The sequence below is a fragment of the Pararge aegeria genome, chromosome Z, assembly GCF_905163445.1.
Source record: "Pararge aegeria chromosome Z, ilParAegt1.1, whole genome shotgun sequence".
Classification (NCBI taxonomy): Eukaryota; Metazoa; Arthropoda; class Insecta; order Lepidoptera; family Nymphalidae; genus Pararge; species Pararge aegeria.
The window spans coordinates 5,157,754-5,169,841 of record NC_053208.1 but is presented as its reverse complement, the minus strand read 5'-3'; the positions used below and the strand labels follow the sequence as shown (position 1 = coordinate 5,169,841).

The 12,088-nt window shown below is 36.0% G+C and overlaps 1 protein-coding gene across 3 annotated transcripts in view; it reads left to right on the top strand.

Moving 5' to 3' along the window:
• LOC120635958 overlaps window positions 1-5,860 on the top strand; it is a 37,512-nt gene extending 31,652 nt beyond the window's left edge. Inside the window, exons 13-15 of one of the 3 annotated variants that reach the window (XM_039907165.1) lie at window positions 404-558; window positions 1,325-1,430; window positions 4,724-5,860. In XM_039907165.1, coding sequence (XP_039763099.1) covers window positions 404-558; window positions 1,325-1,430; window positions 4,724-4,762 — 300 coding nt within the window. In that variant the 3' untranslated portion in view covers window positions 4,763-5,860. Of the gene's footprint in view, window positions 1-363; window positions 559-1,324; window positions 1,431-4,723 lie in introns of those variants that run through there. The other 2 variants (XM_039907166.1, XM_039907167.1) reach the window with 2 other exon arrangements.
• Window positions 5,861-12,088: the final 6,228 nt, after the last annotated feature.

The following is a 12,088-nucleotide window of genomic DNA, read 5'->3' as shown; positions in this document are numbered from 1 at the left end:
AGTATCAAATGATAGAATGATAAGATTTTAAGGTAAGGCGCGCGATTTATATTAGTTTGAATTTTATTTTAAAATACTGAGAATTACGACGAAAAGAAACCATATTGTTAGCTAAACAACGTGCACTAAGTTTAATTTGCTATATTCCGCGAGAAGCAAGAGTATCTGTGCGGTGCTATTTATACTTTTTTCAATCTTTACTCCACACCAAATAGATCTTCGGCAATGTACTCTCTACGCCTAGATGTCGTCTTTATATTGAACTTTTGCCTAGATTCTTAGCAAACTCCTGAAGATGCTCCCAACGTCGTGCCGTGTCGTAAAACATTTCATGATCTCTAATGGTAACAATTCTGCTCACAGCTGGATTTTGGAACTCTTCACAGTAAATTGTTACCCCCAGGCAAACGGCAGCACCGACGTGATGCTGTTCGCAGCTAAGCCGACAAACGAAGGCAGTATGTTGCTAGACATCAAACCGCTGCTAGGGGAGATCAACGAGTCCAAGTCCGTGTCAGCTGCTCCGGAAATAGTGCCAGTACTGCTGCCGTTCCATAAGTGAGTATATTGTAACAGGTCTATTCACAAGGCTCGTAAGAAATAAATCATAATTTCAAATAACGTTTATAACGTATACGTTTTGATACAAAAGTAATCTAAAAAAATTGGGCGTGTTCGTATGATCGGTAATATTGCTTTAATATTATCTAAGATCTAAACTGAAATGTAGCTGATGTTATAGTTTCCACTGCGTTTTTAGTACTTCTTGTTTGTACTGTGGTATTACTTTTAACAATGCGTCGAAATATTTATGTCCACCGCATTGCTGTGAAGCGTAGTGGCGTCCGGTCTGAAGCGTAGTGTTGCCGGCGTAATTGCAGCCACAAGAGACTTAACACTTACCCCAGCACGGCTATAGCATGGGCAGGAGACAACTATCTCCCCGGGGAAATGATAAAAATTTAACTTCTACAGCTTTAATCAACTCTCAGAGTATCGGCGCACAATTGGAAATAACTTCCAAATAACATACGTGTAATAATAAACTTAGCAGGTGGACACGTTAATTATATCCCCTGTCACGGGATATAATCGAGGATATAGTTTTTGTCTCCTGCCTGTGCTAGCCCTGCTGATTAAACACCGAGTAAAACTGTGTAGGATGTTCTTTGTATGCTCTGCGAATTGCTATGTTTATATTTAAAAAATGCTCTGTGCAATGCAATGCGCATCTGCGTGCGTTTACTTCGGCTAAATTCACTCTCATTTGTTTATGTTAACGCGCGAAAATACGCGTTACTTTACTAACGAGCTTCGCCCCCAGGTTACGTAAGATGATCCCGTGCGCCTTCACGCCGCATCCTAATATGGTGGCCCAAGAGCCGCGCCGCCCGCCACAGCGGAAGAAGGTTCCTCCGCGAGGCCTTCAGGTACTTGCCGTCTCACTCGAACACGACACACCACCCGTCAACACGCTAAACACTTTCACTACTCTCGACTTATCCTATCGCACTGTCGTATTGGCAAATATTTTACACGCAACCATTCACTCTTGAAGGGCATGCCTCATTTTGTATACAAAGGTTTAAAAATACGACCCATATTACGAATCTGTGATGTAAACAATGCGATAGTCGCAATCATAGATATGAAGAAATATATAATATTTCCAATAACGCTTGATAACTGGAATTTCGATATCCCCAAAAATAGACTAAGAAATCGGAACATGGCGATAACAATCCACTACAGCAAAGATAATTTTGATAGAAAACGGTTTGATCAGGAAAATCAAAATTAAACCGTTGCGACACAATCTGGCCTTGACTTTCATAATAATGTTCAAAAATTGACCAGTTAACTAAAAAAATTTGATCTATTTTTTTCAAGAAACATTTCTTATATATATATATTATATATTACGTATTATGAATAAAAGAAAAATGAAATGGAAAATACCTTTATAATAACCTAAATAAATATCACAGCATCATCACGAAACCTATTATATTAGCCAAAACCTAGAATTTTTAGCACTATGGCCTAAAAATTCTTTTACATAAACGATCGATAAAAAGCGATGATCGCATTGTAAGTATCAAAACATTCGTAATATAGGCGGGTTTTTGGTAAATGTCTGTAGCAAAAGTACAACAACATTATTAACTCCTTTGCCCTAACATGACTTTCTCAAAATGTGTGACTGGTTGTCCTGGACATTGTTTACTGGAGTGTTGAAACAGGCGTTATCTTGCGAAAGTCTGATTTCTCTGTCTTTCCGGCAATCCGCGAAAGATCCTTTAACCTTTCAACTCTTTTTTCGTGTCCTCCGTATGAGCAAAACGTCCACTTGAATATCCGGAATAGATAAAACGAGTTGAAATCTCTTACTGCCAGAATACTATTATATCCGAGTTTAGTTTTGTTTTTTTTTTTAAGTAGACCTTGTGATTTTATTTCTACTGTAGTATTTAAAATGGCGAATATACTTTGTTTAAGGTAACACATAAAATTTCATTTTTGAAATTGCACAACTCATAAACGTCGATATTGAAGCGATATAACATCAGAGTAAAATTGACCTAATGACATGTTTTGAAACCGTTAGGTACATTTTGTACATACCACTGATTACCATGACCAGGGTAACTAGGTTTATTTTTACTTGCCTACAATGAAGCAAAGAAAGTGTAATCTATAACGGTAGATATTATACTCACCGTAATGTTTGTATGTATTCATGTCGCCCACATTCGGTTGATTTTGATAAACAGGATGTAATAGATTCGTATTTTACGAAACCCTACCGTAACCTTGAATCATTGATGTCCTCTCGCAGTTAAAATATAAAATCATTCTTATAATAATCTGTCGATCAAATATTAAAGTTAGTAGAGCCATCTTCAGATAAGATTTTGCATCGTTGGTTATATTAACTTCTGGCGTTAGCTGTCTGGGTGCCATAGTTAATATGACGTCAGGACAAATGGATGTGACGAACGAAATTAATCAAAGGAAAAACGTGCGACAAACAGTTCTGGATTAAATACATAGTGAATAAACTTCCCGTTCGTTTGTGGTGATATTTTAAATGTAAATGCGTAAACGCTTTGCTTCCTTCTAAATTACTTCTCATTCTGTTCTGCTCCCCTGTTTGCGTAATTTAAGTTCCGTAGATATACTGAAAACATTCACGGGTAAGGTATTTTGGTCACTGTACGTCTTATATTAATATTTGATTCTCTACTTTCGTAGTAAGTATTATGCGATAAAACTCATGAAAATTAAAAATATAAGGTAAAAAAATAACCTTTGTGACATTTTTAATAGTTAATCAACTTCACAAAAGCCACTCGACAATTTTGGATACCAGTTTGGTACTCAGTTTTCTGATATTATAGTATTTTGTTACTTGAAATCTACTTTTTATAAGATGTGCAATCTCGTGTCCAAGAATTAAAAATAAAACGCTTTACATAAAGGCCACAGATCATTTCAAGGAATATGTAGAGCTATAGTGTCCTAGTAGAGCTGAAGAGTTCGAAGTCGCTAGCGAATATCTTCCCTAAGAAAAGCAATTAAGTAATCCCATTAAATGTTAGCTTTTGAAATCTTTGAAAAATAAGAAGTTAGATAAAACTATGGAATGTGTATGTAATCATTCTTGACTGCCCTAACTAGTCATATTAAATCGGTAATTTGAATCTTCCTGTGAAAATGATTAAGATACGAAAATTATTAGATTACTTACATATTTTACTGTATAAATCAAATATTGCTATTTGATTATAGATATGCTAAGATACGAGAAATTGCAGGATATTGATTTTAACGGAAAATAAAATTAGTCTATCGCTGCCTCCAAACATACCCATCAAATACGTGTTGAATAAAATCAATAAATTTCCATTTGAAAAACCAGAACCTCTGTACATACATTGTACCTATACTGGTACTTTAACATTGAAGCATACGCCTCTGCAGATCGAGTGGCATTAATATAACATCCACGGAATGACCAAACGTAAGTCAAATAGGCTTAATTATGCGTTTATGTCATGGAACAATAAACTGGCCATTAAAAGTTACTTTTTCTACGTTTGTCTGCCTTCAGATTTCAGCAGAAAGCAGAAATCATCTGCGGCCTTTTAACAGAACAGTTCAGTTGTCCAGAAAGGCGAATTTTGCTCGTAACGTAAAAACGTACGTATGTTAAACCAAACTCAGACTAGGAGTAAAATGTAAAACATACCAGAACACTCTCGGCCTGTAGTTGTTAACACTACACTAAAATTAATACTTAAAATTTTAATAATAGTAACTACAAAGCAGAGACCGTTCTGGTTTTTTTAAAATTGAACCCTGTATGTATATAGCAGATTTACGCTGACACCGATGTGAAGTTTTCTCTGTTATTAAAAGAGGAATCTCACGACAAAAGACACATAATTGTGTCGCCCTTTCCGGTCAAAGTTCCGCGGACTCGTATGGCGTAGTGTGCACATTGCACGCACATGTAATGTTATATGGCTAGCCACTCCTAGCGTCTGCCAAGCGAACGACTCTATTTCCCGACCGAATATTCAATTTTCTAACAAGCGTACAGGACTCTCGCATATCTTTAGAACTCTGATTAAAGAAATATATGGATTGTATATTTAAAAGGCGCGCTCCATGTCCGCTTGTTCAGTCATGTCCCTATTATCCTCATATTTTGTTTCAGTGGCCGAAGAAGATGAAGAAAAAAATTCCAAGGAAATAAGTATGTGCGGTTTGCGCAGCACTTCAATCACAAATTTGATTATTGTTAAAGTTGTTAAATTTGATTATTAACAGTGTGACAACACTGTTAATAATCAAATTTAACAACTTTTTTGACATAAATTCCATCCAGCCATCAAGTTTGGCTGTATAGCTTTGTGGAAATGAGGTCAATGTTCCCAGTTTCATTTTTTGGTCATAAATTACACCAAAAAGATTTATTGTATCACCAGTATATATGAATATTATCGTATTAAATGCGTTATCATGTGGAAAAAAAATACTACTGTGATCTTCTTTCTTGAATAAGGAATTCATAATAGATTTTTTCTGAAATTATGGGGAATACTTTTCCAAATTTATTTAGTATAGCTGATAATAGTCCTTCCTAGTCATCAGAAGTAAATTGGACATTTTTGTAATAATGTCTCTTCTAATTTTACAAATGTTTGTCAGATTAATAAAATTAATATGTGTTAGGTAAATAGGATTACGACTTAAGATTTATTATTGTATTGGATTTTTTAACATAAATTCCACATCGAGTTTGGCTATCGTATAGTTTTGTACCAACGAGGTAAATTTAATATTTCCAGTATCATTTTTTGGTCATGAATTACACCAAAAAGATTTATTGTATCACCAGTCTATATGAATATTATCGTATTGAATGCTTATTATTTGGAAAAAGATCTACTGCGATCTTCTTTCTTGAATAAGAGTCTTATAATATACTTTTATAATTATTGGGAATACTTTTTCAAATGACTTATTTAGTATAAGCTGATAATGGTCCTTCATAGTCATCAGAAGTAAATTTGACATTTTTGTAATAATGTCTCTTCTAATTTTAGAAATGTTTGTCAGATTAATAGAACATATATGTGTTATATATGTGTTAGGTAAATATGTGTTAGGTAAATAGGATTACGACTTAAGATTTATTATTGTATTGGTTTTTTAACATAAATTCCACATCGAGTTTGGCTATAGTATTGTTCTATACAAATGAGGTCAATGTGATCTTTTACAGTTTAATTTTTTGCCATATATTACACCTAAAAGATTTTATGTATCACAAATCTCTTCTATTATAATATTACTATCGTATTGATCGCATTATGTCAAATTCTTTTTACTGCGATATTCTTACTTGAATAAGGGTTTTATAATGATTTTTTTAAATTATTGGAAATACATTTTCGAATGACTTATTTAGTTAAGCTTATAATGGTCCTAATCCTCATAAGTAAATTGGACATTTTTTAAATAATGTCTCTTCTAATTTTATAAATGTTTATCGAATTAATAAAATTTGTATTTGTTAGGTAATTAGGATTAAGAGTTAGGATTAATTATTGTATTCGGATTCCATTGTATTTTTGCTGTATAACTTTTACTTAACTATCAGCGATTAGTAACAAAGTGTTATATGAAATAAATAATCATGAGTAGTAATTTTTTTTGTATTTTTTTATTCATAACATCGAAATAGTACCTTAATTATGATGATCTATCTTACGAAGACAGTTTGGTAATATTGTGTGCATTAAGCTAGAACTCTTTGTTTTCACATTAAAGGTGCGCTATTTACGTTCACATAAATACTCATCCATACTACAATCGTGTCTTCGTAAGATAGTAGGACACCACAATAACAATGTAAATATGAAATAAAATAAATATATATTTTCTTTTTTCTTTAAATAAAGGAATTGACGTTTTGATTGTTTGAGGCGTAGTCGTCGAAACACCCAACCAACTGTGGTGTTCTGAAAAAAAAAACACACTAATTCGTAAATTTAATGTTTACACACTTTCTCGAAACGTGGACTTTGAGCCTTACATCCATGTAAGGCTCAAAGTCCACGATATGTCCAAGATATGAGACCCACGTGTGTTCAATGCCCACTTGTATGCATCGAAACCGGTCCGCAGGTCGCCCCCCGCAGGACCCGTGAGCTCGACTTACGTGGCTAACACGATCATTCACGCATTGGCGGTCTCAGTGCATTTACTAAACTTTGTAACAAAATAAATCCTAGTAAACCAGCAATAAGTTTAATTTCAATGCATAAACATTAATACAGTCCAAACTATATATAAATACAAAATTTTGGTCCTTCGAGCCTCAAAAGGATATTTAATAACACCTCGTGGAAAACTCGTGGTGGCCGCATCGTGAATTCATCAAACCTTAAGCCGTCTACTCACTCGCGCGCGAACCGCGCGCGAAGGCGCAAAGCACCCGCGAACACGAGTGTAGATCCGATTCACATATTCTTCGCGGCTTCGCGACTCGTTCGCGCTGTGTTCCCCGAAAATTGTCGGTTTTTTGTCCCGCGACAAAGGGCTCGCAGGCGCGATACGCGACGCGAACACGACAAGACTCTACATTCGCGGGCAGCTCAGTCGCTCAGTAGCAATTGACACGGACGGTTGTGTTTTAATTTTTTAATAAAGACTACGATTTTGCGTGCAAAATGAGTATCGTCTGGAGCAATGAATTAGAACTATCGTTTATAGAATGTCTTCGTGCTGAGCCGGTATTGTGGGACATTAATTTGAAAGACTATAAAAACAAATTGAAAAGCCACGATGCTTGGATGCGGATAAGTACGGTGATGGAAATACCAATTGCTGATTTAAAAAAGAAAAAAGATTCTCTTATGTCAAGCTATAGGAGCTACAAGGGAAAAGTTAAGAAGTCCGTTCAATCGGGAGCTGGTGCCGATGAGATATATCAGCCTATTTGGTTCGCTTACGAAGCAATGGATGCTTTTTTTGGGAGATAATCTAAAATGTAAAAAAAGTATGAATACGGTAAGTAGGTAACTTTATTTTTTATTAGTTAGGTACTTAAATATTACTTAAATATTTTGTGAATTCGTTTCTTATTTCTGTGGCGTTATTTGCTGATCGCCGAGGTACTCTTCTCAAGTTACGAAAAGCGGATGTATTTTCTTGATCTGTCCTCCATGATCCAGGTTGTATAAGTACTCCATCATCATCAAACATATCAATATATCCGGGTGGTGTATAGATATGTGAAGAAGTAGAACTTCGTCTCAAGAAGTTATGTAGTAGTATACAAGTATATGTTATAAGGCTAGCCTTTTGTGGTTGTAATGGGATTGGTTTTCTAAATACTCTAAATCTGGCCGCCAATATACCAAAAGTATTTTCTACCACTACCCGAGCTGAAGATAATCTTTTGTTGAATTCACGTTTTGCAGATCCCATGTTGTGTTGATCAGGATAGGGCTTCATTAAATGTTCTGACAGTGCAAAGGCTCCATCCCCCAAAAAAACGTAGGGCACATCAATATTCAAACCTGGTAAAGGATGCGGTGGTGGTAAATTTAAGCTGTTTGTGCACATCTTGTTCCATAAAAGACTATTTGTAAAAACTCCACCGTCACTTATTCTGCCTTGGCAACCAATATCAGCAAAAATGAAATTATATTGACTATCAACTAATGCCAGTAATACTATACTGTAGGTTCTTTTATAATTATAGTATACAGAACCAGAATTGAATGGACAGTCGAGAACAATATGTTTGCCGTCAATAGATCCAATCGCTCGAGGAAACATCCTTGCAAATCCTCTTTCAATACGCAGCCATTCTTCTGGACAAGATGGTATCGATGGTACGAGTCGCCCATGATCTGTTAGCAGTGACAGCAAAAGAACATAAAATTGATTTAGCTATCATAGCAGAACCGAATAGAAAGATACTAGAGGCCCGAGACTGGGTAACGGACTGTAGAGGAGATGTATCACTGGTCATATTCAACAACAGCATCCAAACCAAGTAGTAGCTCGAGGAAATGGCTTTATCGCGATGAAAGTGTTTGAACTTACGGTATATAGTTGTTATTTCTCGCCTAACAATAGATATGAGGAGTTCGAAAAAGATGTTAGTGAGCTATTTGAAAGTATTGAGTCACAGCGTGGGGAAATAGTGGTGGCTGGAGACTTCAACGCGGCATCGAACGTTTGGTCCACTAAAACCGAAAATGCTAGGGGACGTCTTATTATGGAGCTTCTCGCGAGTGCAGACATGATCATAGTTAATAGGGGGTTTTCGCCAACGTTTCAAAGAGGCAGTAAGAATTCCACTCCAGACATTACCTTTGTAAGCCCAGGCCTAACACACAAAATATCGGAATGGCAAGTCCTTGATGAAGATAGCTTGAGTGGTCACAGATATATAAAGTTCCATATACTCCAAAAGGAAATGAAACCGACCACACCTCGGCCAATAGGATGGAGACTTGACAAACTAGATCAGCCGGTGTTTGAGTGTGTTCTGAAGGAACAATATATTAATACACCAGATGAATTAGTAGCTGCCACTAGAAAAGCTTGTGATAAAGCGATGCCAAAAAAGGGATTACGGAAGAAAGCACCCGTTTATTGGTGGAACGAAAAAATTAGGGAGATAAGAGAGATCTGCACAAAGTGCCGTCGAAAATACAGGATGTTTGGTGCATCGTGTGCCAAATCGAATCTGATGATTGGAGGGGTCTTTGGCTATCTCTTCAGCCCTCGTAAAAAAATCTTGCTCAAACGGTTTTTTTTATACTGATTTTAAATTGTTTTTTTAAAAATTGTAAAAATTCTACATTTAAATTTTAATAAAAAATAAAGTTGTTAAGTATTAATTAATTTTCTTTTTAATCTTTAATTTGTAACGTTTTACGCTTCTTTTGAAACTAGAATTACACGCCAGCAACATCTAGTTTTTGTTTTACAGCCCCGCAAAGTTTTTTTTACGTAAAAAAATAAGCTTGAACGTCAACTTTCGGTTTTAATAAAAAAAAAACTAAAAGTGATCATGTTCTTCCAATTTTTTTAAAACATCTCTGGACTGTCCCCTTTCTAATGGTGTGCAATATGCCATGAAAAGTAATTAGTAACATCACTAATTTTCAAATTTTCTAAACTTGGTCGCAATTTTCTAATATTCAACAGGTGAAAGAAAAACAAGGGTTTGCGTAAATAACACTCACAATTCACAAGGCAGATGACATTTTCTGTCTCTTTCATAAAGTTATACGCCCGTTGTTCGTTTAAACAGGCAAAAATAGTTTTTTCACTCTAGTGAAGCGAAATCTATCTTCTATTCCTTTCTTGCATAGTGCAAACCTGTTTGAACCAATCGCGAACGGGCCCCGCGTCGCGTCGACACGGCGGCCATCTTATTTTTTAGTCGAGACATCACTGCCTCTGCTGCCTAACGTGTGTGCTAGCTTACTGTACTCCACGATTCTTTTATTTAGTTTTCGTTAAGTTTTGTTGTTTTTTGTTACGTTTTATTTACTTTTGGTGTTATTGTTAAACTTTGTTGACTTTTTTGTTGTTGCAATGACGACATACTCTAACGAGGAATATGCGGACATCATAATGGTTTATGGTGCAGCCCGTGGTGTCGCTCGTGCAGCGCAACGACTTTACCAGGAACGCTTTCCTGGTCGACGATTACCTGGCCGCAGAGTCTTCCAAGACACATACCGACGTTTACGCGAGACTGGGAGTGTCAATTTTCATGAACCAAGGGGACATGTTGTGCGACATAATGTTGAAGTGGACGAGAGAATACTGGCACTTTTTGAGGAAGACGACACAAGAAGCATTAGATATGTGGCGGCACAACTTGATATTTCAATATGGAAAGTGTGGAAAGTCCTTCGACAAAACGAAAAATATCCATTCCACGAGACTCCGGTTCAAGGTACGTAATTTAAAACCTTTGTTTGACGTTGCCTTTGTTTAGCAGGTATCCATAATCTTCTAGTGCAATTAATTACTGCTCAAGGGGAATTAAAAAGATTTTTGGTTGTTGCAGGTCTTGAGGGTGGCGACTTTGACAGACGAATGCACTTTTGTCGGTTTTTGTTACACACAGATGTGGATAATCCTGATTTTTTAAAAAGAATACTGTGGACTGACGAATCCAAATTTACCAGAGAAGGGATTCTTAACTTGCACAATTTACACCATTGGGCACCGAAACGGCAAAACCCACATGCCAAAAGACAGCAATCTTTTCAAAGACGGTTTAGTGTGAACGTTTGGGCAGGAGTGATTGGGAATCAGGTAATTGGACCGCACTACCTGCCTGATAACTTAAATGGCGATAATTATTTAGAGTTCCTGCAAAATGATCTGCCGGAATTATTGGCCGAGGTGCCCGTGTTTAATGAAGATGTGCCCATAGTATTTCAAAATGACGGCTGTCCCGCGCATTGGCGTTTAACTGTGAGGGAATACCTCGATAATGTGTTCCCCAATTCGTGGATTGGGCGCGATGGGCCTATTGCATGGCCTCCACGTTCCCCAGACTTAACTCCGTTAGATTTTTATGTCTGGGGACGTGCCAAAGAGCTAGTATACGCCACAGAAGTCCCAACGAGGGAGGTACTAATACAACGCATAGAAGCGGCCTTCGGTACAATTAAGAACGAAATACGGCTTCGGACTACAACTGTAACAATACGTCAAAGATGTCGGGCCTGCATTCGAAACAGGGGTGAACAATTTGAGCAGAATTTGTAAAAATTATGAAATAAATGTTTCAAATGCAATGTATTATTTTTATTTCAAGTAAAACCTACGAAATTTAAAAATTTTACCTGCTTGTGAGTTTTATTTACGCAAAAACTTGTTTTTCTTTCATCTGTTGAATATTAGAAAATTGTGACTAAGTTTAGAAAATTTGAAAATTAGTGATGTTACTAATTACTTTTCATGGCATATTGCACACCATTAGAAAGGGGACAGTCCAGAGATGTTTTAAAAAAATTGGAAGAACATGATCACTTTTAGTTTTTTTTTTATTAAAACCGAAAGTTGACGTTCAAGCTTATTTTTTTACGTAAAAAAAACTTTGCGGGGCTGTAAAACAAAAACTAGATGTTGCTGGCGTGTAATTCTAGTTTCAAAAGAAGCGTAAAACGTTACAAATTAAAGATTAAAAAGAAAATTAATTAATACTTAACAACTTTATTTTTTATTAAAATTTAAATGTAGAATTTTTACAATTTTTAAAAAAACAATTTAAAATCAGTATAAAAAAAACCGTTTGAGCAAGATTTTTTTACGAGGGCTGAAGAGATAGCCAAAGACCCCTCCAATCATCAGATTCGATTTGGCACACGATGCACCAAACATCCGGTATACTCGGCAAAGACGAAAAAAGGGTAAAAATAACTTTGGTATAGTTGAGATGGACCAAACAGAAAATAAACTAAGAGAAGAATATAAGTCTGCTAAACTCGTATTACAACTGGCGATAAAGAAATCAAAAGAACGACAGTGG